The sequence below is a fragment of the Ptychodera flava genome, chromosome 22, assembly GCF_041260155.1.
Source record: "Ptychodera flava strain L36383 chromosome 22, AS_Pfla_20210202, whole genome shotgun sequence".
NCBI lineage: Eukaryota > Metazoa > Hemichordata > Enteropneusta > Ptychoderidae > Ptychodera > Ptychodera flava.
The window spans coordinates 16639764-16667660 of NC_091949.1; the positions used below are offsets into that span (position 1 = coordinate 16639764).

Sequence of the window (27897 nt, forward strand, 5' to 3'; positions counted from 1 at the left end):
GACAGACATACAGATAGACAGACAGATAGACACAGACACACACATAGATTGGTTGAGTGATTAAGAACGCTTGAATTTTATTGAAATACATCGTGTTTCACATAAGTTGCTACCAGCGCTGCTTGCCACAAGTGCTGCTCGCAAAAACAGAAACCGGTGACGATAGTGTTTCCCCAAAAAGTGAAAATTGAAATCTTTCGATAAGTGTATGATTCAGAAATGGTTCAGAACCTTCTCGAAAAGTACAATTATTCTTGTTAGAAGATTTAATTAGAGGGGTATGGCTCCATAAATAGGCAGGTGGTCTAATAATTGTCTTCAAAATATATAAAATCAAACATTTCAAAAATGTGTCGGATTGGCATAATGTTAATCTTCCATCCAGAGAAAAATAAGAAATCTTTTGTTAGTATACGCATTGGCCCGATCACGTCCGAGTTTCCAAGTTTTAATGGTCAGTTCCTTGTAGCTGATATGAATTCGACGCTTTAGAAATGCCACATATTTACTATCTGTTATCACATCGAATCTTTGTACTACTTTGGACATATAACTCACACAATGGTATTAGCTCAAATATGATGGTCGAAAATGCTTATAAGAGCCCTCAACTTTGTTTTCTGAGAAACTATCAATAACGTGGTCAATTTGAAAATTCTATACACTGTCGAGATACCGATAAAATTTGCTTTTTGGGCGAGAATGTAAATTACTCACTTAAGTCTATGTCAAAACATAGGTTAAAGAATATTTTAATCGCAAATGTATTTTGTACTGCGAGAAGCGAAAAAATAACGTACAATTTTCCGTGATTACATGTGCCAAATATAAATGAGAATATGATTGTTTGTTCTAGGAATACTCCAACGTAGAATGAGTGCACAGTTACCACGGAAGTACACCTGTATATGTTTCAATCTTTGTAAAAATATTAAATGGGAGAGCCCGCTACAACGATAAAGACATTCCTAAATTCAATGGCCATAGTCTTTCGATCGGTTAAAAATGGAATGAATATTTTCAATCAAATTTTTAAACTCATCAAAATAAAAGGCGGAAATTCTTTCAATTGCCTTTTTGCGTTTCCGCGTTTTTGTGTTGTTACGAATGATTGCTGTTGCGGATTTCAGATAAGCGCTTGAAGTTTATTTACACGGATGTTTCAATCAGTAAATCACCTGCTTACACGATTGTCACACGTTATCGGAAACAAGATCACATGATTATCAATTAGACCTGTATGTCCCACTGCAGCAGACCACGTCGTGAGCTTTACTCAGGAAGATTGTCTATGTAAGTTAATTGATATTTATGTGTTACTTACCTTTTATACTCCATATAAGAAGTTGATATTTCATATGTTATGGTTTAATTGAAGTAGTGGTTTTTGAATCAGCCTGTTTGACGAGCGATTGGGAAACACAGACTTGTCCACCAGTCGCTTGGCTTTTCTCGAGCGTATGCAGTAACATATAGGCACTGCGCCATCTCGTTAACCCCACGATCTATACACGCGACATTCGGTTACAGTACACTATATTGTTTCAATTTCGCGATAACTCACCATCAATACAACAGTCTGCCGTAGTTGATTCAATTACTCTGTTCTGATATTTATATGCCCACAGACATGGAGTAAGTGTAGCAAAAACATTATTTTCCCTTCTTTTCTCGTTACTTTAAACCTCTCAAAGACCGCTGCGGCGGGACGTATGATCGAGCTTAACGCTCGATTTGCGTCGATGATAACTCGGGTGTGGCTGTGCTTAATGAGTTCGTAAGTTACGATAAGAACGTTAATAATTTATTTGTGTTATCTTGTTGCTCTCATCAAATAACCTCAGACCGGTACGCGTAGCTCTTTGAACAGCCTTGAGCGCAGGTAAGCAGCCTGGAACTTCGGTGATCTAACTCTAGAAGGGCAGTTTTACACGATCAGACACTACAATGAATGTATACATATACCTGCTACGTGATTACATAGCTGACGCTGACAATACTTTTGCAAATTTCAAAACGGCTTTCTTAGTTTGAAATGAAACGTCATGGGCATTTCCAAATCATACTCATAAGATACCCGATCACTTCTTACCCGAAAAATATTACAAGTTGAAAATGTCAACATGCAAGGATATTTACACCGCCGAAATAACGGTGGCACCAGATGCACGGCCTCGGGGAATAGCGATGTGTTTCTGGTACCACACGGCCCCTCGGGGTAATAGACGGGCGCTATAGCCCTCATGACCAGGAAATAGGTGTTTTACAATTATTCATGTAAGGACTCTGCGTCACTTCTTCTCAACACAAAATAACAACAATGTTTCCAGAGGCCTGACATTACCAGGCGCCAAATGTAAAATAATTATTTTACACATTAGAAGAACATATTCATACGAAAAGGGTGTATTTGCATGCATTTATCAATAAAAAACTACTATAGCATAAGTATAAAAAATCAATACAGACATAAGTAAATACATATATGAGTGAAAAAACATACATATATGTGAACCAATTCACACAAGACCTATGAAGACAGACATATACATACATACGTGCATACGTACGTGCATACATACATACATACATACGTACGTGCATACATACATACATACATACATACATACATACATACATACATACATACATACATACATACATACATACATACATACACAAGCCCATATGCACTCATGCACGCACGCACGCACATACATACATACATACATACATAGCCCATATGCACTCATGCACGCACGCACGCACGCACATACACACAAACCCACACACTCATATACATACATACATACATACATACATACATACATACATACATACATACATACATACATACATACATACATATACATACATACATACATACATATATACATACATACATATACACACATACAGGATCGAAAAGTTTACATGAGGGGAACGAAGTACGCATGCGTATATCCACTCGCACACACACACACTGCTACTCGGAAAAGTTTACATGAGGGGGAACGAAATACGCATGCGTATATCTACTCGCACACACACACACACACTGATCCACGCCGCCCTGGAAGATATCCTATAATGCATTGCTGTAAGCCCAACGCCTAAACCGGAAATAGGCTCATTTGGCGTCAAGACACCAAGGCGAGCGGACCGGCCTCGCTCATCCAATCTTGCCGCATATGGCAAGCAATTGCGATAATGACGAATGCTTTATTTCCAAAAATCAGTAAATGACATGCTTTATCCATCCGTACTTCAGTGAGACACGTTCCCCAGTCAGTAAATGACAATGGGGCCGGGGTACCCCAGGCCTCCCACAAGTATCAGAGTGTTCACAGCCCCGTGGATAGCTGTGATATCGCAGCGGTACTCGTGGCGAACGCGATCGAGTCATTGGGGTCATCGCCACAGGGACTGTGGCGATGACCCCAAACCAATGACCCGAGCGCGTTCGACACGCCACAAGTACCGCTGCGATATCACAGCTACCCCGTGGATTGTTGTAGCGAAGCCAGCAGTTTTTCTCACAGAAACAAGTTGCATAATGTACTCAGTAAAACGTTGTCAGGTACATGTAACATGAAAACTGACTGAGGTCGAAGTGACTAAGGCACCGGGATTGATTTGACCACAAACAACGACAAGAGGGTGTGAATTACTTGGGTCGAAACGGACAGGGGTCGAGGTGACCTGCTGCCCCGGTCCTCAACTGCAGGCCTGACGGCCTGGCTATGTTTACATAAGGCGTCCACATTTTAGAAAATCACTAAAGTAGGCAGAAAGAAAGCCCCCATTACGTGAAAACGCTAGGGGTCGATAGGGGTCGGATGACAGTTTGACACATTTCGTACCATTAAGAGTCGAATGATACTACATTGACCGGGTTGACCATATGACTTTCATCAAAAAACGTCCGGGGAAAAGTGAACACATTTGATGTTTGACCAAACTTTACAAAGCATCAATTTTTCGATCAAAAAATTCACGCGTAGAACTAATGAAAATTCGTAAAAAATACCACTGCCTTGTACATCAGGCACTAAAATGTCGTAGGCGTGAAAATGAGTTTATTAGAAAATACACAGTGGCTCTTAATATTAGTTTGAAAATTCCAGTTCTCCGTACTCCGTTGCTGTCTAGTTCCAGTGGGCATACTTGGCATTCCAGACATTCATTCCCTGCTGAGTGGAGCTACGTACGATCCTGAGTAAAGTAAGCAGAGAGTTTAGAGAGCAGAGAGTTTAGCAGTAAAGCTGTTGCTTTAGTTCCAGTAAGCTGTTGCTGTAGTTCCTGTTGAATGCTGTATTTAACCATTAAAGAATATAAGCCGAATGGCAGAGAGCTGTAATACACGACTCCTAGTGTTTTATTGGCCTGGGTTGGGCCGTTAACCCCAGCAGAACTTCGCCGGCATGGCAGGTACCATTAAGTCAGAAACCCTTACGGGGCCTCTAAGCAGTGTAGTATTACTCAGGCCGGCTACCACTTTACCACTGTGTAAAGCCCTGTACGAACCCGACTCACGACACAAAGGCAAGAAAGAGAAAAAGTGTCGCACATCTTTGTCATCGTCACTAGCCTTCGACGCCGCGAGGTACGTAGAGTCCGAGTTAGGAGTGAGCTCCCCGGTGTGGCACTTCCGGGCCTGCAGATCGTCGCGTCAGTGTGTGTATCTCAGAGAGAGTAGCAATGTGTGTGTTGTGTTTGTTGTGTGTGTGTGTGTGTGTGTGTGTGTGTGTAAGTGTGTGTGTGCGAGTGGATATACGCATGCGTACTTCGTTCCCCCTCATGTAAACTTTTCAGAGCAGTGTGTGTGTGTGCGAGTAGATATACGCATGCGTATTTCGTTCCCCCTCATGTAAACTTTTCCGAGTAGCAGTGTGTGTGTGTGTGTGTGAGTGTGTGTGTGTGCGACTGGATATACGCATGCGTACTTCGTTCCCCTCATGTAAACTTTTCGATCCTGTATGTATGTATGTATGTATGTATGTATGTATGTATGTATGTATGTATGTATGTATGTATGTATGTATGTATGTATGTATGTATGTATGTATGTATGTATGTATGTATGTGTGTGCGTGTGTGCGTGCGTGAGTGCATGCATGCATGCATGTATGTATGTATGTATGTATGTATGTATGTATGTATGTATGTATGTATGTATGTATGTATGTATGTATGTATGTATGTATGTATGTATGCACGTACGTATGCACGTATGCACGTACGTATGCACGTATGTATGTGCGTGCGTGAGTGCATGTATGTATGTATGTATGTATGTATGTATGTATGTATGTATGTATGTATGTATGTATGTATGTATGTATGTATGTATGTATGTATGTATGTATGTATGTATGTATGTATGTATGTATGTATGTGTGTGTGTGTATGTATGTATGTATGTATGTATGTATGTATGCACGTACGTATGTATGTATGTATGCACGTACGTATGCACGTATGTATGTATGTGTCTGTCTTCATGTCTTGTGTGAATTGGTTCACATATATGTATGTTTTTTCACTCATATATGTATTTACTTATGTCTGTATTGATTTATTTATACTTATGCTATAGTAGTTTATTTTATTGATAAATGCATGCAAATACACCCTTTTCGTATGAATATGTTCTTCTAATGTGTAAAATAATTATTTACATTTGGCGCCTGGTATGACATACCTGTATATTTCTCACATTCCTGGCTACTGTGAGTGTGGAATCGACGGTGTTGGAAAAATCGATCCCACACTCTCAGAAATCGTCCCTCAGAGTAGATATTACACGTGCTCTGATTGGATGATGAACAGCCTTTCGTTCCATTTCAAACTGTTATCCAATGGCACGATGACTAGCACATGGATCGGAACTACAAAGTAAGAGGGTCAAAGTACAGTGGCAGACGATTGATTAGGCATCCCTAATTTTGTTTCCAATGGTAACCCTGTTTTTACAGATTTTCATTCTTTTGTATTTCTTTCTTTTTGAGAAAAGGGGAGTGTAGCTTATGGTGGAATGGCACTGATAATATAAGACTGCCTGTCGAATCTTTTCAAACGTTAATAATACTTTGAGTAGTTAGTGGTTACAGTTGTTTATAGTATGATATTGCATACGACGCACACGGCATAACAACTGTGTGTACATTTTACGTCGCTTGGCATTTCAGGTTGCCTAACGTTTAATTATACTTCTTTTAATATTTCAGGAAGTGTCTTCCTACTTGAGATCCTATACAGACTCATCATGACTTTGTTTACGTTATGCACAATTCTGTCCAGTGCACTAGGCAAGTTCAGGCTTCCTTCAACTAAAGCTACTGGTTTATGATATAAAGCCACTGAAATTGCAATTTCATGGAATATTTATGGTTATGCATATGCACATTTCGTAACAAAGAGATTATGATCCAGAGTATCTGAGCGACATAAGAATAACAGATCAATTTTTACATCCTTACAGCATGCCTGTTCTGTGCATCTGGTGACACCATTCATTGTATTACAGTGCAAGATCCTCTTCTCAAGTTGATGAATATTTTTCTTGTATTCTATGTACCCTGCAGTATTAAGACTATCTATGGTCAGATTGCGCGGTTTGATTTCACGTCATATTTTCATATTGTTCAATTGGAAGTCTAACATTACGTATGTGTTTACTTACTTTTATCTTCGACTGCGTTTTCTACAATTGCTAAAACGAAGTGGCCGTCCAGGGCAATCTTCCACCACAATTCTCACCTATTCCTGGTACAAGCCCTCAAAAGTACTACAACATGGACAAGGAACGGTACAGGGAAGATTTTCCTGTCGGTAAGTGACATGGCAGGTCAAACTGCAAGAATCTGAATTAGTGATTTGAATGTACCAGACAACAGAACAAATAGTGTCGCGATATACTGCAGTAAGCCTACTGATCATTAATTTACCCTTGCACCTGGCAAAGTAGACTTGGTTCAAGTCGGTGAATTTTTAAAAAATAAAATCATTTATAATAGTTTCTCTTGTGCCTCTCCTATTTCGTACAAACCTATCCGGAATTTGGCAGCTCACGCCAGGTTTTCCCAGCGATTGAATGCGTCACGTTTGAGGCTGCGCAGTAGTGAGCTGTAAAGCGTTCACTCAACTCATCGCGTTCACCCTACTCATCGCGTCCACTCACGCGCCCGTTTCACATGAAAGCAAAATACAAATCATTGCGTTCACTCCACTCAAACATTCACAATCACAGACTTGAACCAAGTCTACTGGCAAAGCACTACCAAATATTTCTATTTTCAACAATATGTGCGTCGTAAATTAGTCTACTAGATGATTCTTCCATTTGGCCAGCCATTATCACATTAATCCATCGATTCACAAATGTATGTACAAATGTGCATATTTATCGATCAATCGATCAGTCTATCTATCTATTATATATATCAATCTGTACATCCATACCTACTTACCTATCTACTCACCCACCCATCCATCAATCCATCCACCCACATACATACATACATACATACATACATACATACATACATACATACATACATACATACATACATACATACATACATACATACATACTGTATCTTTCTCTATATTTACAAATTTATACCACGGTATTTGTGTTTGCAGGAGAAACTGTACATTCTCATACATACATACATACATACGTACGTACATACATACATACATACATACATACATAACATACATACATACATACGTACGTACGTACGTATGTACGTACACGTACATACATACATACATACATACATACATACATACATACATACATACATACATACATACATACATACATACATACATACATACATACATACATACATACATACATACATACTGTATCTTTCTCTATATTTACAAATTTATACCACGGTATTTGTGTTTGCAGGAGAAACTGTACATTCTCATACATACATACATACATACGTACGTACATACATACATACATACATACATACATACATACATACATACATACATACATACATACTGTATCTTTCTCTATATTTACAAATTTATACCCCGGTATTTGTGTTTGCAGGAGAAACTATGTACATTCTCATCGCACAAGATCCTGACGGCGACCCCATAACTTTTGGTATCACCACTGGGTCTGATTTCTTTGACGTCAGTGATCAGAATGACACCCACGCAAATGTTAAACTTATACAGGAGCTTGATTATGAAGTATGACTTGAAACATTCGCATATTCCTCTTTGATTTTGAACTATTTATTGAAAAAATTATGAGTGCAATTATTTCTTCTTATCCGATGCCCAGCAACTCAAGTGTTAAATTAGAGTTTATGAGCCGCGGCTTAAGGAACCATGGATAATTAAAACACGCGCATGGTAAACGTAACTTCTGTGTTTAGGGGGAAGGGGTTTGGCTGTATTTCGATTACCGTGCGCACTTGAAAATCGCACCACAAGTTTCAAAATCGCAACATCTCTCTACACATTTTTAGGGGCCGTGGATAATTAAAACATGCGCACGGTAAACGAAACTAAGTGTGTTTGTCCTCAACCCCCCTCCCCTCCCTAAACGAAAGTTTGGAAGTGCGAAAATCCAACCTAGCCTCATTCTGTATGCCACTGTAAACGAAACTAATTGCTATATTGTTTTGGCGTGTACCACCAATAAATGGTGATTACGTGGCTATGTAATCACGCATATGCTACCGACCGCCCCCTCCCGCATACCCCCTCTAAAATCAATCTCTGTTCAGCTCCAACTCAACAATGACGCAACCAACAGAATAAAATGAAACGGTATTCAAAAATGATTGTTACGTTCTCATGCACTGATTCACATGGAAAGTTGTCAATGTTGGTGTAGCGCCGTTGCGTACTGGCCTGGTACACGCCAAACAATGTAGCGATATTTTGCGATACAAAAAACCGTGTAGCGAGATGTTGCGATAGGAAAACTTGTAGTGCGACTTTTGCGCATGCGAAATACAGCCAAACCCCCTCCCCCTAAACACAGAAGTTTCGTTTACCGTGCGCGTGTTTTAATTATCCTCGGTCCCTTATGCATCGCAAAATATCGCACTATATTGTTTGGCGTGTACCAGGCCAGTATAGACTGAAAGATTCCGTCGCGTGTGGGCGCTCCGGCGCACTGAGACCTACGACCCTTTGTAAAGGGTCGTAGGTCGCAGTGCGCCGGAGCGCCCGCAAGCGACGGAATCTTTTAGTCTACAGGCCAGTACGGCACTTGTGCTACACCCAGTGTTTCATCTAGAGAGGGGGATGGGGGGATTCCCCCTCTGGTGACATGTTGGCACCCCCTGGTAATTTGTCAAGGGGGGGGGGACCAGGCCCCTCACAGTCACTGCCAGTCACACCTTAGAGATACAAGTAGAACACATGAACTGGTGAAATCCCCCCTAAATTTTCTGGTAAAGGGGGAAATTCCCCCCTGTTAATGCCATCCTGGATGAAACACTGTACACCAGCATTCTTTTGACATACATGTGTGAATCAGTGCACGAGTAAAATAACGTAACAATCAGTTTGGATACACTGTTTCATTTCTTGGTTTCGTCAGTGTTGAGTTGGCGCTGAACAGAGATTGATATAAGAGGCAGTTTGCTGGGAGGGAAGGTGGGGTCGGTAGCGTATACATGATTTCATAGTGACGTAATTACCAATTGTTTGTATGCAGATACAGAATGAGGCTTGGTTGGATTTTCGCACTTCCAAACTTTCGTTTAGGGGAGGGGGAAGGGTTTATGCCAAATGCAGTTTCGTTTACAGTGCGCATGTTTTAATTATCCACGGCCCCTAATGGTGCTTCTGACCTCACACGCTTGTTCCGCAGAATGAAGATAGGGTGCGCCCTCGAACGACGGATCTCTTATTGTACTAATAGGCGAGCGGCAAATCTACAAATAGGGCCTTATTTTAGGAGTTAAATGTACCCACCTTACATACAGCCACATCATACGTCTTTTGAAAGCTTATTATCTCTACTTTAAGAAAAATTGACGATGTGGAGCTACCAAATTGGGCCATAACCCCCTCATTTACATAATTAACACGCATACCCAATTTGCATTTTATATTATAAATTTATAGTTAACTTCTCTAAACATACATTTAAACTGAAAGGTAGTTGCATGTAGTCTACAAAATGAATATCCAGAGAGATATTGAAATCGATTTCACTGAAATATTTTTTATTTCTATTGAAATAAATATTTCCCCTTTTGAGTAACGGTATTTTAAAAAAAATAACAAAAGTATCAATCCAACCACAAGCATTATGATATGAAATCAGTGCATAGAACATGGAGAGCAAACAGCTGAAATTAGTTCTGAAAATGATTACTTTTTTGTCGACTGTATGTTTTAGAACATATGAACACCTCTACTTGTTACAATATTATCTAATACCGATGTCTAGGTTTTATAGGTCAGAGGCTGTTTCTTCAAACATACCTTTTGTTTGGAGTATAATATAGCCATTTACAGCATAAGGAAACGATTTAATGTCACTGAAGAATACCAATATTTTCTTTTATATATATATATATATATATATATTTAAACATATATGGTAAATGATTTGATATATATATATATATATATATATATATATATATATATATATATATATTTATTTTAATATATATGGTAAATGATTTGAATGTCAACATTATTTCGTAAAGATGTGTTAGGAAAATATCACCAATAACTATTAAGTACAATACAAACAAAGAAAGATCCACATGAATGTAGTTGTCGAAAAGTAGCTCTGTAGTCGAAACAACGTGTCAGAGTAAGCAACAATCAAAGTAATGGCATGATTCATGATCCAAATCATTCATTGCGATACAGTGTAATTCATTGACAGTAAATCCTGTTTATATTGTAAGTGTATGTTACGTTTGGCTGTTTTATGTAAAGTGTTGATTTGCCATGGCGAGACGTGCCCCTTATCTACGTGCCCTGCCCTATAGGGTGGCAAGACTAATGTGACACTACGATCCTTTGATGCTACCATTCGAGAACAAGAGTTGTCTTCATCAGTCTCTAAAAATCCATTTTCTTTTGGTGAAACGTGTGCACTGATTGAATGATTGTACGTGTTACCAATCAAGTTGTTCCACTGAAGTTCAGTTTGTTCAAGTAGGGAAGCTAGAATGTCTACTGTCCGGTCAGGCTGTATTTGTGTATACTCATTTGAATCGGAGATCGGGCTGTTGTAGGTTTTGTGAAGTTTGCATAATTGTAACGCTTATTATTCTGTTTCTTATGTATGTAATTAGGTTACGCTCAGAAATAACGGTGAGGGGCGGAGCCTGAGGAATTCAGGGCAGATTCGAAAATTTTGGGAAATTGTAGTGGGGCACGTGAAAGTTTTTGATCTGCATATAGGGGACCTGACAATGTTTTGGTTCCCTTTTACTTTTTAGGATTTCAAGGTTTCGAAAGTAATTCAATGAAAATTTAAAAACATTTAAATGTCATCCGATTGTTACAAAGTTAGTAATAATTTAACATGATTTAAATCGTTTTGTCGCATTTCATTACTTTTATCTCGAAAATATCTTGTATTTTGTATTGTCTTGTTGTTGCATGATTTTTCTAATGTATCGCAATGTTTCGCTTTTAACAAGGCTCTTGAATGTTGCCGTTTGGTTGCATGAATTGGAATGTATCTGTTGGTTTTGAGTGTGTTCTCAAGTTTAGAATGTTCTCTTTGATGTACCGATGACCTTTATAGATAATTAGGTCTAACGATATGATTTATTGAGAAGAGCTTTCGAAAATGTGAAAGTAGCATGCATTTTTTATGTTTGACATGAATTCATTAAGCCCGTGTTGAGTTACAATAAAACTCATACATCGTCTCTGAATCTCAGTCAGAGCGATATTTGTTCTGTGTGTTGCTTAATTATTCTCATTTTGTCTCGTAAAATGTAATGTCAGGAATTGCTGGTGAAGCTGGAGATCCCATACTGCACCAAAATATCTGACGGTAAAATTGTATTGTTGAATTGAAATGTGTTGTTTTTCAAGATCATTTTCAGCATAGCTATCATGTATTTCGTTATTGGTGGTTTGATTATGTAATCAGTTGATGATCTTTCCTGATTTTATGCTCTGCAGATTCCATTGCTTCATTGTGCGGTGTATTAGTGTAAATTGACACAATGTCTAGTGTTACCAATGTCGGCCGGAACTTTTTTGGTCTCAATTTTCCGTGTAAAATCTGTTATATCTTTGATGTATGTTGTTTATGTCTTCCCTATTTGTTTGAGAAAATGGTCAGTGAATTCTCATCTGTGAAAGGTTAGACTGCATCATCCACTTATAATTTGGCGGCCTACGAACTTATTTCCTGATGAGCGTCATTTTGTGGACTTGAAAGTGGTCTTAATATCTTACTGTTGACTGGAATAATAGCCATGGCTAATCAACACTTTATAAAAAACAGCCAAACATTATGTACACTGACAATGTACACAATATCATACACAAAACGCGAACAACGAAAATTTGTATGAACGATGTGTTGAGTTGCTTTCCCTTTATTCCATAACAATAAATACGATAAAATGAAATTTGGTGACTTCCGTTTACATATTCCACATAACTTAACTTAAACAGTCGATGTAACACAGATGTGGTAGCAAGAGATTATCTGTCAAAACAAGATTTCTAGAGGAATTCAAACTAAAATGACATCAATAATACAAAAGAGCTATTCAACACACATCTATTTATAACAAGATTGGAACTTATTTGGAATAATTGGATGGTGAAGTAATGTCGGTTTAATTTGCAAATTTAAGGTCATCTGCTTTTCTTTTTACTTGTTTTTAAGAGCAATTTGTAATATTTCAACACTCAGCTATAGGGCACCAAACACGCCTGAGAAAATTTGAAAAATCTGAAGATTCAATTATCAAGAATTAGTTACAGTTGGTTTTATATGTCCTTTTTGTTCAGCTTTATGGGAATTAGACAGGGAAAGGTTCCAGTCTCCATATCCTAAATAAACGAAAATCAATTGCAAAACAAATTCATATCTTTATCTCCATAATGTGGGCATTATTCGTATTTACTAAACAATTTTATGAATATTAAAAATGAGTCAAGATATTTACGATTTAAATATGAATTTTCAATAAGAATACTTTAAATACACGTTTGGAGTTCAAAGTTCTATTCTAGATGCAAATGCCTTTTATTTGATATCTCACTCGATAGTTTAAAAGTAAGTTTAGAGTACTTGACAATGGATTTTTGTAATTTTACATCAGATTTATGCAAATTAGGTACACGTGTACATTATGCAAATTACAGAATTACGGCCCTATTTGCCAGCTGCATATCGTCAATTTTCGTGAAGCAGAGATAGTAGGCTTTCAAATTAAGTTTTATATGGTTGTACGATGCGGCTCCATGTGTTACATTTATTAAAAATCATTACTCAAAAGGAAAAATATATTTTTCTACATTAATACGAAAAGATTTTAGTAAAATCATTTTAATATCTTTTTGGATATCCATTTTCTATTCTACATGCAAGTACCTTTCATTTTATATATCACTCGATAGTTTAATGTATGTTCAGAGTAGTTAATAAATTTCTTATTTTATATCGCATAAATGCAGATTTGGTACCCGTGCAAATTATGCTAATTAAGGGCCATGGCTGAATGTGACAGCTCAATATTATCAATATTCTTGAAGTAGCATAGTATGCTTTCAAATGACGTATGATGTGGCTGTATGATTTAGCTTTATGTGCTAAAAATTTTAGAATATTGTTATTCAAAAAGGGAAAATATTTTTACATTATAAATATGAAGATATTTCAGGGACATGAATTATGATATGTTTTTGGATATTATTTTAGTATTGTAAATGCAAATACCTTTCATTTGATATATCACTCGATAGTTTTAAAGTATGTTTAGAGTAGTTAATAATAAATTTCTAATATTATGTCGCAATTATGCAAATTGGGTATCCATGTGATTTATCTAATTAAGGGTTAAGGCCCTACTTGACAGCTAAATACTGTGCATTTTCTTCAAGTAGAGATAATAAGCTTTCAAATGGTGTATGATGTGGCTGTATGATGTGGCTATATGTGTTAAAACTTTCAAAATATTTTTATTCAAAAGGGGAAAATATTTTTTTCAATATAAATATGAATATATTTCAGTCAAATTCATTATACTAGCTTTTAGGATATCCATTTCGTATTCTACATGCAAATACTTTTCATTTGATATATCACTCGATAGTTTAAAAGTATGTTTAGAGTAGTTAACAATGAATTCCCTAAATTTATATCACAGTTATGCAAATGGGGTACCAGTGTTAATTATACAAATTAGGGGATTATGGCCCTACTTAGCAGCTCAACATCGTCAATTTTCTTGAAGTAGAGATAATAATCTTTCAAATGATGTATGATGTGACCGTATGTAAGGTGGGTACATTAAGTGTGAAAAATAGGTGAGCCTGCCGCTCGCCTATAATACTGGCTGCTGTTTCAATTCAACCATGTCAATATCTTCTGTGTAATGACATCTGACGGGGTGAAATTCAAGTATGTCAATTACGGCGGATAATTCTCATCTGGCATGTTGTCGTTTCTACTTCACACTTCTGGTAATCGTTTTAAATTTTGAAATGCCACTGTACTGATCACCACATAGACACTTTTTGCCGAACAGCACTTTAATATATCGGCGTGTTTACGCTCATAGACCAGTGCATGAAACAGTTCATTAGTTTCATTCCAGACTCTGTATTTATCGTCTTTAATGTTTCTGGTGACATTACTACACTTGTCTCTCTATTATTTTAAACGGCCATACGTAACTTGGTTTGTCTTATCTGGTCTTCTACGATTGTACTACCTCTCCTTGATTATTGAAAAATTATACGTTCTTTTCACCAGGACGTTAAGAACATGCATACTCAGTATATAATCTTAGAATACATTTACATTGTAAATGTTAGACTAGAAATATTCTTGAGAGTTAACGTTCCATTAATAAAAATGCTATTCTACAACATGACATCTTTTACATATGCAAGGCACTTTGCTTACCGAAATCGACCTTTACCCTTCAGACAGCAACCAGCCATGACATCACATGGACATTACACGATGGAGTCAATAACATTGTAAGTACTACTTTTAAGCCACGTGTATTGAAACGCTAACATTTGGAAAATTTACATGTAAAGAAAGATAACCCGTACACACATTTACTTGTAAAAACAACTTTTTTTAAGTTGTTGTTTAACAGAAGAAATAGTCGTCTTCTTGTACCCACTATTCAACCTTTGATTTTTCCGGTATTTTTATCCATGGATTAAAAATACCGGAAAAAAATGCAGATAGTATCTCTTTTGGTCAAGGTTTTGTTGATTATACAGGGCATAAATTAATTTAGGGATGGACCATTTGATCTTGGGAGGGGGGTGGTCACAATGAAATTGTGAAAATTTATTTTTTACTATTGTAAATTTCAAAAAAAAAAAAATTTCAAATTGAGATTAGCTGTGCAAATTTTTTTTTTTAAGAGTAAATTTTCAGATTTATATTTTTTTTAGTTCGTCGCTGTCTGAGGATAAAGAGGGCAAAGATGTGGTGCAAAGCACCACAAGCGGCCGCGCAAGAGGTCAGGGGGGGGGGCGGTCAGGAGGGGGTGTTCCCCCCTGCCATTGGAGCTTTTGAAAAATAGAGATTAAAATAGTGTTATTTGGTGGCACTTGTGGAGTATTTTTGCGGGGGGGGGAGGTCAACAGGTGGGTGTCCCCACTCCTGCCGTTGGAGCTTTTGAAAAATAGAGATTAAAATGGTGTTATTTGGTGGCACTTGTGGAGTATTTTTGCGGGGGGGGGAGGTCAACAGGTGGGTGTCCCCCCTCCTGCCGTTGGAGTTTTTGAAAAATAAAGATTAAAAGGGTGTTATTTGATAGCACTCGGGAGCATTTTTTTCAGATTACACATCTTCCTCTGAAACATGGTCTTCTTGCTCCTCAGTAGCTTCCTATAGTTTTGAATATTGACTAGTTTTGAATATTGACTATTTTGGTTTCCTGACTTCCCTTTCTACTGCGTGATGAAATGCCTACATTCACCCCACCAAACATCATGCATATCTCATGATTTACAATTTATTTTGACAAGCTGAGAAGCTGTTTGCAAAATATAGTGAAATTTGCATATTTGTGGTTTTAGAGCAATTGTTGCCCTTTTTTGATCAAAACATCTATTTCTCTGTAGCAGCATGTCCAAATTGATTGGAGGTGTATAGATGTGGTGAAATTTCAATATTTGTCTTTTTAGGGTAATTTATGCCATTCATGGTCAAAAAATCTGTATTATCTGAAAGGGCTTGTCCAATTTCTTTGAAATTTGCTACATAAGTCCCTTAAGATTTGTTTAAATCATGCTCTTTCTTGTGGTGGAAAAATTCTTCGGATAATTGTCACACAAACACACAAACGACTATTCATTCAGATTTATTCAGTATTTGATATCGAGAAACTTTCAAAGTTCAACCCTTTTGTTTGTTTTTGTGTTTGGACTTGTTGGATAGATGGCACTCTACGTAGTGTATTGTTGAATGTTAAAAAATGTGTTGCTGTTGTTTTTGAGGCTGTTTTTTGAGAAAAAAGAATTGAAAATGCCTTTTTACAAGCAAAATAATGCATAATGACTTGGTATGTTGTTTTATTATTATTGACGTGTTTCTACTTGTTCACCCATTCTTGCATTCATCATTGCAATAAAATGCCATGAAAAAAATGAATCTGATGTGGCCTGCATCTGTTTACCTTGATCTTAAAAGGCAAATACAACTTTATGTCTTGACAACCATACCATAGTTTCAATGTTTTACCTAGTGTACCTGCTTGGTTTGTACGCAGGAAACAAGTAGAAAACAGGCTCTCTAATTTTATAATTTTCAAGTGATCAGAATACAAAAGTCCTGAAAAGATAAGATAATCACAACTTCCAGTATAAGGGATACAGTCACTCTAAATGTATAAATTAAAATTAAAAATGTACCTGGAGGATCTACTAAAAATACAGAAGGTTGCTTCCTGTCGGTAAAATCTAAAAAAATTCAAGATTTTAAAGACTTTTGCAGATCTTTTTTACGCATTTGTCTCCTTATTTATTTTTTTTATTTTGCAAACTAGTTTTTCCCCTAACTTTCTGCTCTGAAATTTTTTTTTTTCTGTTTTTGACCAACCCCTCCCAAGATCTAATGGTCCGTCCCTTAAGTATATTTACTCAGCATTCATTGTCATAAAGTTATTAGGATTTAGTCTTAAAAAGCGCTCACCGTCTCTGTTGTTTTACCACAAACAAATTTAAGGCACATTGTGTTTTTGCTTGGATCAATGCTTCTTCAGAGTTTTTAAAGAGTGGTGCCTTAGTAAATTCACCGCGGAACCCCTCGGATCATAATTACAATAAAAAAATCAGAGAAATTCTATCGGCGTACCCACAGCACTTACCTAGCATTCAAAACCTTATTACCAAAAAGAAGCTCTCGGGATGAGGGTGAAATTATCCCATAATTATCAAAATAGCTTGGCGCCTAGCAGAAATTCAAAAAAATTGCTTTGATTTTAACACTATAATCCAGTTGCTTGCAAGATGTTACAAAAGCTATACCAATGCAGTGTACACAAGACATCCTCACACTTGTATTACATTGTTCCTTCTTCAAAGTGTGTGATTACGCTCGCTGTTCTGGCCAGCACTTTTGTATTAAAGAAAGTCGTCTTCCGGTTTCAGAGCTTCATTCTCGATTATAATGTGACGTCACAAAGTCAAGTTTGCACACACTTTCTACAATGAGTAAACTAGTAAATTGCAATCTCTGACAGCATAAATATCAATCGTTTCTAGATATGTTGAAACTGTTAGCATGTTCTCAAAGTACATAAAGAAATTAAAGTTTGATGACAATATTTTGATGAAATAAGCTGTTGTTGTTGTTGTTGTTGTTGTTGTTGTTGTTGTTGTTGTTGTTGTTGTTGCTGCTGCTGCTGCTGTTGTTGTTTCCCTCGGTAAACTATCCACATTTACCTTTAAGTATAAACAATTTAAGTTGTAATATAATTGTTGGGTTTTGTTTGTTTGTTTTGTTTGTTTGTTTTGTTTGTTTTTTTTTTTGCAATATATATTCTGTAACATTATGTAGTGGAAATGATCACGAATGAGGAACACACTGAAAAGTCAGCTTCAAAGATTCGTGACCTGCAGCATTCCATTCTCACATTTGACGGCTAATTATCAACTGTGTTGACTTCCGTTCTACGTCCAAACCATCGATTTACTATTACAACCTGGTGGTGCTATGGTTAGAATTAGCAGTATTATCACATGAACTGGCCCGAATTCCCACCTTTGTGACGTAGAACAGGACGGATAAGAATTCCGAATTACCCCTGATGTACGTCATCAACCGGAACTTTTTTCTTGCATGGTACCGATACCGTTCATACATGCGGGTCGCGCCATGAACATAGACCGATTTGTCGTGATCGATGCCGTGCTCTCATGACACTTTTTCAAAAAAGGTGACCTGATAAATCCACACATGGAAATATAGAAGGCATGTCCAGCGAAATTTCGAGTCGCTAAAACTATAGCTGTTCCCGAGAATCGAATAGGGATACCGCCGATCCAGTCGAGTCGCCTCGTAAGGCTCAATGTGGACGTCGTACCTGGCGATCCCGGCCCAGGGATCCCGGTTGGCGATAAACCTGAAATCTGCACCTCAACGGAAGTTTAACTGAATAAATGTGTACAGTATAATCTTCGGGAAAGCGACATACAGGCACAAGCATAAAGTCATTCGACTAACAGCGATAAATTTCCTTCATCATACAAACATTTCCGTAAATTCTTGCTCGGAATCAAACCTGTCGTGTTTTTCGCGGAGCTGCACAACTTCTCGCCTTCGGCTCGAAGTTGTACGACTCCGCAAAAAACACTCATATACAATGACGTCAAACAGAGAAAAATACCATGGGATTATATATAAGAACAAGACGGTTAATGGAAATTTAGATTCCGGTAAAATTAAAATGCAAAATGATGGCTAAGATTCCACTTTTGAAAATCAATATCTTTTTGCTTTAAATTTATTTTCTCGTATTTTAAGACTGAAAGTATTCTTAATATACATAATGCATGCTGAATCTGTTTTCCGTCAGGTCGAGGAAGACGTCATAATATACATCACAGATGTGAATGACAATGCACCACAATTTGTCGGAACTCCGTATTCGACAGAAGTGCCCGAGGTATGGCTTGAGCATCGCCTTTGGCTTATTTGGACATTCAAACACTATACGACTGAATGCCCAGGTGGCAACTCTTGATATTACAAGTAAAGTAAATACAATTGAACGGTGGTTTTGAATTTTTTTTTATATGACACTCATACGCCTAGACTTCCATGACATACTAATATATTTTGCTATGTGCTACATCACGTATAGCAGTAACGTCTTCTATGTGAGAACGTTAATGTCTTACATCTTCAAGCATGGCTATATTTACGTCTAACTGCTGACGAACAAGTATGCTCCAGTCAGCAGAATCCAAGAGATTTTCTGTCACATGAAATGCAATAGCCTAATGCAAATAAAGTAAACTGTATGAAATCTTATCCTTTATTTGCATGAAATGTAAGCGCATGGTCTAAATATATCGATTGTCTCGAAACGTGGTAATCTATCGTCTATCTAACTCCATATCGTCCATCTTGAAAGTATTCATGTATTTGCATATGTAATGACGTATGCACATTCTGCGGCATCTCAAGAAAGGTGATATTTACGAGATCATTCTGCTTTCAGGACGAAACTATAGGAACGACTGTGCAGACTGTCAGTGCCACCGACGCCGATTCAGGTCCGAATGGTCAATTTGATTTTCATATAGATGAAACCTCGGTGAGAATGACAATCTTCTATCCCCTTCCAGTACAAGATATTGAAAGAAATAAAAGAAAATTTCGTGTACAAGAAATTAATAACACTTAACTGATTGTTATATCTTCATCACTTGTTATGTGTGTAATGATGACCGAATTGTTCAACCTGATAGATTACAATAGAAAACTTGTTTGCAATAGTGTATGTTTCAAATTGTAGATTTCCATTATTAAAAATAACGTCTATAATTTTGCTTTCTAGTTTCCAGAAGGCCTGTTCATTTTGGAAACCGATCCACTTGATTATGAAAAGGCATACCTCATCCTTAATAGTACTCTGGACTTCGAAACAGAGAATGGTTATAAACCAGTCGTCGTGGCAACGGTATGTTTTTTCCTACAGTTCTTTACCATGCGGAATGTGCTGCCGCAAAATGTAACTTTGAACATTACTGAGAGTTCATTCCTCCTCCTAATGCGATAGTTATTTATGTTTCGCTTTATATTATCGTGCAGGACCGTGGTACAGACCCAATGCAACACTCTAGTTCCGCCACTGTCACAGTTGCAGTTCTTGACGTTCAAGACACGCCACCTCGTTTCACTTTCCATCCATATTCCGCAAACCTGGAGGAAAACAAACCAGTGGTGAGCTATTTTATATTTTACCTGAGTAAACCAACTTATTGAATGAGTTCTTGCTATTCATTTGGAAGTAACATTTATTGACCTTTAACGTTTGACCTGTTATTAATAGAATACAATCGTGCTGGAAGTCGAAGCGGTTGATGGTGATACAGCTAATCGTCAAGACATCGAGTTCATGATTCCTGGTAAGATTTCAAAATAATTAATTCCATTGTCTTTGCCTGTTTCGATTATATTCTGATGGTTGAATGCATGATATATCTCTCTACTGTAATAAATTGGTACTTTAATAATATTTTCATTGTTGCAACACACTAAAACTTACTTTTCTGTTATACACATAGTAGGCAGACCATGTTGTAGATGAAGTAAGTCACGGTACTAACGTTTAGTTAAGACAATTTATACTTGTAGCATTTTCTTCTGTAAAACCCATTTATTTTCTCCATTGTGTGAGAAACAATGCTTCCATGAGTCAGGTATGGCAATAAACTTGTTGGAGATTCTTTCTAAATTCTCCAAAAGTTTTGATATTTTCCGAGTGCGTGATGGTTTTACAGAAGCAGCACTTGTTCAGTAGTTGGCGAAATTGCACAGTTGTGATGCTATTCACAAACATCTGGAATTCTCTGGAGTTTTCTTCACTTACGGTTTAATGTAACTGACAATAAGCACGCAGAATTAATTTTGCATATATTTTAGTGGTTGTCTAAACAGTAACTTCATGCCCTTTCACAGACAGCACGGACTTCTGGGTCGAAACAGTTCAAAGTTTTTACTCGAAGGGGATAATTCGCTCAAGTGTGGTGTTCGACAGAGAGACAATGGCAGAAGATGAATTTCCAATTGTCTTCACTGTTGTAGTAAGTTATACCTTTTCTCTACATTGATAGATACACCGTCCAATCAGGAGAGTAAAATTGATTCTCCTTAACAAGTTTCCTACGAACTAGAAACTCAGGAAAATATAGAATTGTTTGGAAAAGAGTATGTATGCTCCGTGTAAAGTTAGACATTTTCACCAGTAAAGGCATTTCTAGCATCCCTTTTAAAACTATATTCTCTAGTCAAATGTTTCAATTCTTTTCCTTTTAGGCGAAGGAAATTGACTTTTACAACCAGACCCTAAACGCCACCACCAGTTCAACAACAGTTGCTGTCATGATCGACGATGTCAATGATATGCCGCCAGTGTTCGAGAAGGAGCACTATTTTGGAGAAGTGATGGAACAATCACCGCAGCATTCAGTTGTTGGAAATATTGAGATACAAATTGACGATCCCGATGAGGTTGGTACTTTAAGGGGCATAGATCATCCTTTGCGCGTTTGTCCTCTTTTTATACACAAACATTTATTTTTTTATGTTAATGGTTTTCTTAGGTGTTCACACAGTGCAACAAAAATTTATGTTACTTCCGTGCAGAGTCGGTGTGGCGGAAGTTTTGATTGTAACGAAACCCAAGTTGATCTGCTTACATCTTAAGAAAGTGTGAGTTGAGATATTGCGACTGTAGAAATCAGCGACTTGACGGAGGTCAGTGTAATTTTCTCGTCCTGGAGGGCACAGATCTTGGTCAACCGTGTAGGCATGTTTTCACGTTCGCTTGGTTAAAATGAAAAACAGTGACATTGAGATATGCATTGCAGGAAATGTTGTATAAATACGCCCAAAGACAGAGTACAGTTCTGACAGTTTAATTTTTCGTCATCTTGCTGTATTGCAGCACGACCGCTACATGTAAACATCCTTTTGTCATTTCATGTCTGCAGTTTATGAAAGACTATAAGGGACACTTTTGAAAGAAGAAAAACGATATTTCTCGTGCACATGAGATAATATCTCGTGCGCACCATATAGTATTTCGTGCGCACAAGATAATTTCTCGTTGCCACGTGATAGTATCTTGTAAGCACGAGATAGTTTCTTGTGACCACGAGATAGTATTTAGTGCGCACGTAATACTATCTGGTGCGCACGAGATAGTATCCGGTGCGCACGAGATACTATCTAGTGCGCACCAGATACTTTCACGTGCGCACAAGATAGTATCTCGTGCGCACGAGATAATAATTATTTGTTTTCTCATAAAAATGTCCCTTATGGGCTTTCATAGCAGTTGCATCTGGCGATCTTAACAAAACAATTTATAGGCAATAGTTAAATAATAACACATGAGAGCGAGGGCAAGATCACGATTTATTGACTGCCCAAGGGATGGTGGTCATGATCGAAATATTGATGATGCCCGAGCCGTAGGCGAGGGCATCATCAATATTTCGATCATGACCACCAGCCCGAGGGCAGGCAAAAAATCGTGATCTTGCCCTAGCTCTCATGTGTTATTATTTTTATTACACCGAACAAACTTCTTCGAGTACAGTTCGCCTTTCTGCATGAGTCCGGACCTCAGCGTAAAATGTTGTCAGTGCCAAGTCTAGGGTTGCCGCTGAAAGTTTGCCGATCTCCTCGGTCGCGTATCCAAATTTGTTGCTTGCATAGTCGCTGAACACAGAAATTGCATTCCTTGTTGCCATTTTCGTTCGTAAGCTGTTTACTTGCATCAAAATATCGTCTAACTGTGCCGGTGACAGCTCTGCATGACGTTTCGCAGCGATAGTAGCAAGTACAAGCGAACGACAATTTGTTAAGCGCAGAAAGGATGCGCAGTAAGTAAAATGACGTCATCCATGTAATATCAAATGCAGAGGGCATCATCAAGTTCGCAGAGGGCATCATCACGTTCGCAGAGGGCATCATCACGTTCTTTTACATGTCACGTGAGTCGTGTTTAACCAATGGCAGTGCACGCTGAATGAGTGAGGTGTAATAATATACCTTAATTATCGTTATTCTACTTAGGCCAAAGCCCTAAGTACTTCGGAATATATTGTGTGAGAAGAATTCTTTTCCCTGAACAGTTCCACGTTGAGAGAACTTAGGGCTGATTAGAGCGAGAGCACCATTTTTGCCAAGAAAATTGTCTCGAAAATGCCTGCCTTTCGTAACTTGTGGTTGAAGTCATCCTTTAGACTGAGTTAATGCTGTTGGCACTGTACTTTGACCCTGATTTCTGATACAGAAGTGCGCAAGAATTAGCTAAAACCCCTCGAAATTTCCCTCCCTTTAAATCTGACAAAAATATGATAAGGAAAAACTATGTTGTATCTTCAATTTATTTGATAGAAATATAAATGAAGCTTACATGTAGCAAGCATTGTAAATGATAAGCCTGTCGGCTGATTAAGACAAAGAAGTTGTCATTTTACCGTCCGCCTATAAATCTAAAACGGCCATCCACATGCTTCTTTTTGATCATGAGAAAAAGAAGGGGGTTGCTGATGAAGTGAAGCAAATAAATAATGATAAAAGCTCTAAGAATTATGGCTGTGTAAGCTTTTTTTCTTCGGTTTCTTTAGTAGAAATGGGAATAATCAATCCATTTTGTTTTGAAAATTAATATAACATGGTGATACCGCCTTTGGTATCCATGTATTCAAATGGCTTCTCGTATCAAGTCTTTTGTAAAAGTTTGAACAAATGAAAATGTTGCAATGACATGTTCTTGCATTTCTGCATGCAAATCAAAGGAATTATGTACTACACATGTGACGTCGCCTACCTATACATGTCAAAATTAAACGTTCTTATGTTTTCGACAAGTTGGTTCTCCAATTTACAATAATTGCTCCCTTGCCAATAATTACCATGTATTGTGGAAGTATAGGCAAAAAGTTCTAATAGCCATTATTTGCTATTTACGTTAAAAACATAATAAATATTAGTAACAGCGAAATAATCGGTACGGGCCGCATTTCTGCTGATGGACTTTAAAAGCTGAAATTAAATGTGTTCATACGTCCAGAGTATTAAAGAAAACATGTATAATATTATTGTCTTTGCTGCATTCTGTTTCAGTTTGATAATGGTCGCTTCCGAATTCAAATACTTGAAGAGAGTGGCGTTGCTGATCAAGCATTTTATCTCTCACCCGAAACTGCTCTCAATAAAGCAAATGTGGTCATAAGGGTGCGAAATGAGTTGTTGTTGGACTATTCAAAGCACCAAAGCTTTCACTTCAAGGTTAGTTTATTGAATATAGCAGAACGCATTTTGTATGTTGTATGGTGTCTGTACTATTCTGCATATTTTGTTGTTTAAAAGCTTAGGGTAGGCAGTAAAATTATATTCACAAACACAATCATGCTCATGCCGATATTCAATAACCTGCCTTTTCAGTCAGATAAACCCCGATACCAAGTTAGCGGCTAAAATATTGAATATTTAGACATAGAAGACCATGTATTCTCTGACATCATTCAGTCATATTGATCAATGAAATAGGGCAATTTTATCGACGGAATCTGGAATAGTGGGACACATGGTAATACGTTGTTATGACACAGAAACAACGCATTGAAAGATGATCAACTTCCGACTGGACGAACTTCACGATCAACTTCAGAAAATGGAGTCGCCGATGTTGTGACGACTTAACAGAACTCAGCTGAAACTCTAGTATAAGTTTGTTACAAGCACTTAAAGTTCCATTAGCTGTATCTTCTGGCGATTTTTCCGTTAGTTTTGATCGAAATGATCACTGGCTCATGTTGAATAGCCTGTCAAATAACAGAGAATCGCATATTATTCGGAAACATTACGTGCCCTACAACTAAATAACATGTGATTTTACAACGAAAATTTCAATTTTTGTCCGGACAGAAATACAAACTCTGTTGACACGCGGATTGCAACGTAGGCATTTTTCTGCACCTGCGCGAGCCATTTACAGCAATTTCAAAATAAATATTCATTACTTATGCCCGGCACTTACGTCGTAGTCCATTGTCCGAGCACGTTGCGTAGCCAGATGTCTGGCAATCCTCGACGCAATGTTGTTTTGATCCCAGCACGCTGAGCATGCCAGACGTCAACAAATGAGCTCGGAAGGGCAACACGTTTGAACAAAAATTAGCAGTTTTATGTGGCTATAACATCACTAATCATGTTTGTTTCTTCGTAAAACAACATTTTGCAACAAATATGAGCCTCCAACATAGAACTTTCCGAGGTAAAAAATGGTCAAAAGTTACAAATAATGGCCCTTTAACAATGTGTTAATGCTTTTGACGGTGCATTCAGGTAGACGTGAAATTGAGACAGACACGCTCGAGGCATGCGCAGAACACTTTTGCCGTTGGCTTGTTTCTCCCATTGGTTCAGTTAGTCTGCATAACCGCAACAAGGTCGGGTGTAAGGTTCACAGACCGACAAATTGTTCATATGTCCCTTCAAATAAATTTAAGGAGTGTCCAGGTAAAGCTATGCAATAAATATATACCGGTACCAGAACAACACACTTCATAGTATTTTGCATCGTAACCAAACCGAACTTTCCTCTCAACAGATCCTGGCAGAAGAAACACATACCGCTGAAAAGTTCAACAGTAAAACGGATGTGACCATCAACGTTATTCAGTTTCCATGCGTTGATACACTGAAGCTCTAAAAGCTGTTCACAGCACTATGAAATCATCTCATTTCGAAGAGATAACAATTCTAATGTGTACAGGAATATTGCATTGTGTAGTTTAAGCTATCAAGAATAGTAGTGGAATTTCTTACAAAGTGTTAATTTCTTTGTATTGGTCTTTCTCTGTTATATAATTGTATTTGTAATAATAATAATAATAATAATAATAATGGTTTATTAAAACATTATGGTGACCGTCATTAAAATCGGTCAAATTATTTGAGTTCACAGAATCAATGAACATAAAAGCATGTTAAAATAAAGGAAAACAGAATAAAAACAAAGCCTTACTACAACAAAAGTCATAAAAGTCGTGAAAATGCAACAGGGAAGATGGATCGCAAAAAGCTGCAGCTAAAATAACTAATAGACTCAGACATACATGAACAAATAAACCACTATACAAAAGGGGGGGGACAAACTCAGAATAAAAAAAACAAACAAAAACAACCACAAATTAAAACAAAATTACTCCACCAGTCTGATGCTATACACCACAGGACTGTTATCCATACGTTTTGTCCTACATTTGAAAGAAACTTTCCCATTGAATCGCATAGAATACTTGTGATGGTTTGGAGATGGAACAAGATGGTGAAGTCTGTGATTGTCCTCTAGAATCGATGATGCAAACAACTTGCAAATATTGTTACGCCTGGTGTCAAGAGTGTCAATGTTAACTAACTCAAGAGCCTGGTTATATGAATGGAATGGGTAGATTATACGGAGAGCCCTCTTTTGAACACTTTCCAATGTCGACCTCAATTTGTCTGACAGCCCACCTTGCCAAACAACACTGGAGAATTCGAGGCATGAGCGAACTAAAGATATATAAATAAGCTTTAGATCCTCGTTGCTGGCACCATATCTGTTCAAGACTCTCATGATGTGAAGGCGTTTCGAAACTTTCCTTACTATTTCATTGACATGTGAATCCCATTTTAAATTATGGCTTACATTAAGACCTAAGCGTTTATAAACATTTACAATTTCTAAGGTCGATTGACCAATTACAAGAGGAGGTAGATGCACATCAGACTTTGAAAAACACAATCTCATTTCTTTGCACTTTTTCGGGTTTAAACTCATATTGTTGTTGTTGGAGGACCACTCATAAATTCTATCAAGATCTGCTTGTAAACAAGACTTGCTGACATCGTTGCAGTGAAAATGTTCAGATATTGTCGTATCGTCCATGAAAATAAAGTGAGAGTTTACAATGGGGACCTGGATGTCATTAATCATCAAAATGAAAAGGATAGGGCCGAGTTTTGTACCTTGTGGTACCCCAGCATTGACATATTGCCAAGCTGAGCATGAATTGTTCAGAACAGTCCTTTGTTTTCTTTCCTTGATATGAAGTGCAATAACGACCATAAAACTATTTGGTATCATTGTATGTTGTTCATGTCTGTAGAAAATGGAGAGAGAGAGAGAGCGAGAGAGAGAGAGAGAGAGAGAGAGAGAGAGAGAGAGAGAGAGAGAGAGAAAGAGAGAGAGAGAGAGAGAGAGAGAGAGAGAGAGAGAGAGAAAGACAGATAGACAGACACACACACACATAGATTGGTTGAGTGATTAAGAACGCTTGAATTTTATTGAAATACATCGTGTTTCACATAAGTTGCTACCAGCGCTGCTTGCCACAAGTGCTGCTCGCAAAAACAGAAACCGGTGACGATAGTGTTTCCCCAAAAAGTGAAAATTGAAATCTTTAGATAACTGTATGGTT

The 27897-nt window shown here is 37.5% G+C and overlaps 1 protein-coding gene across 1 annotated transcript; it reads left to right on the plus strand.

The window, feature by feature from the left end:
• Window positions 1–1200: 1200 nt before the first annotated feature.
• LOC139122816 (cadherin-related family member 1-like) lies at window positions 1201–27392 on the plus strand. The gene is made up of 14 exons (XM_070688580.1): window positions 1201–1293; window positions 6231–6311; window positions 6727–6834; window positions 8081–8226; window positions 15148–15201; window positions 19263–19352; window positions 19911–20006; window positions 20250–20372; window positions 20504–20635; window positions 20745–20820; window positions 21374–21498; window positions 21731–21925; window positions 24554–24718; window positions 26043–27392. Exons 2-14 carry the CDS (start codon window positions 6269–6271, stop codon window positions 26142–26144), a joined length of 1455 nt encoding a protein of 484 aa, XP_070544681.1. The 5' UTR covers window positions 1201–1293; window positions 6231–6268; the 3' UTR covers window positions 26145–27392.
• Window positions 27393–27897: the final 505 nt, after the last annotated feature.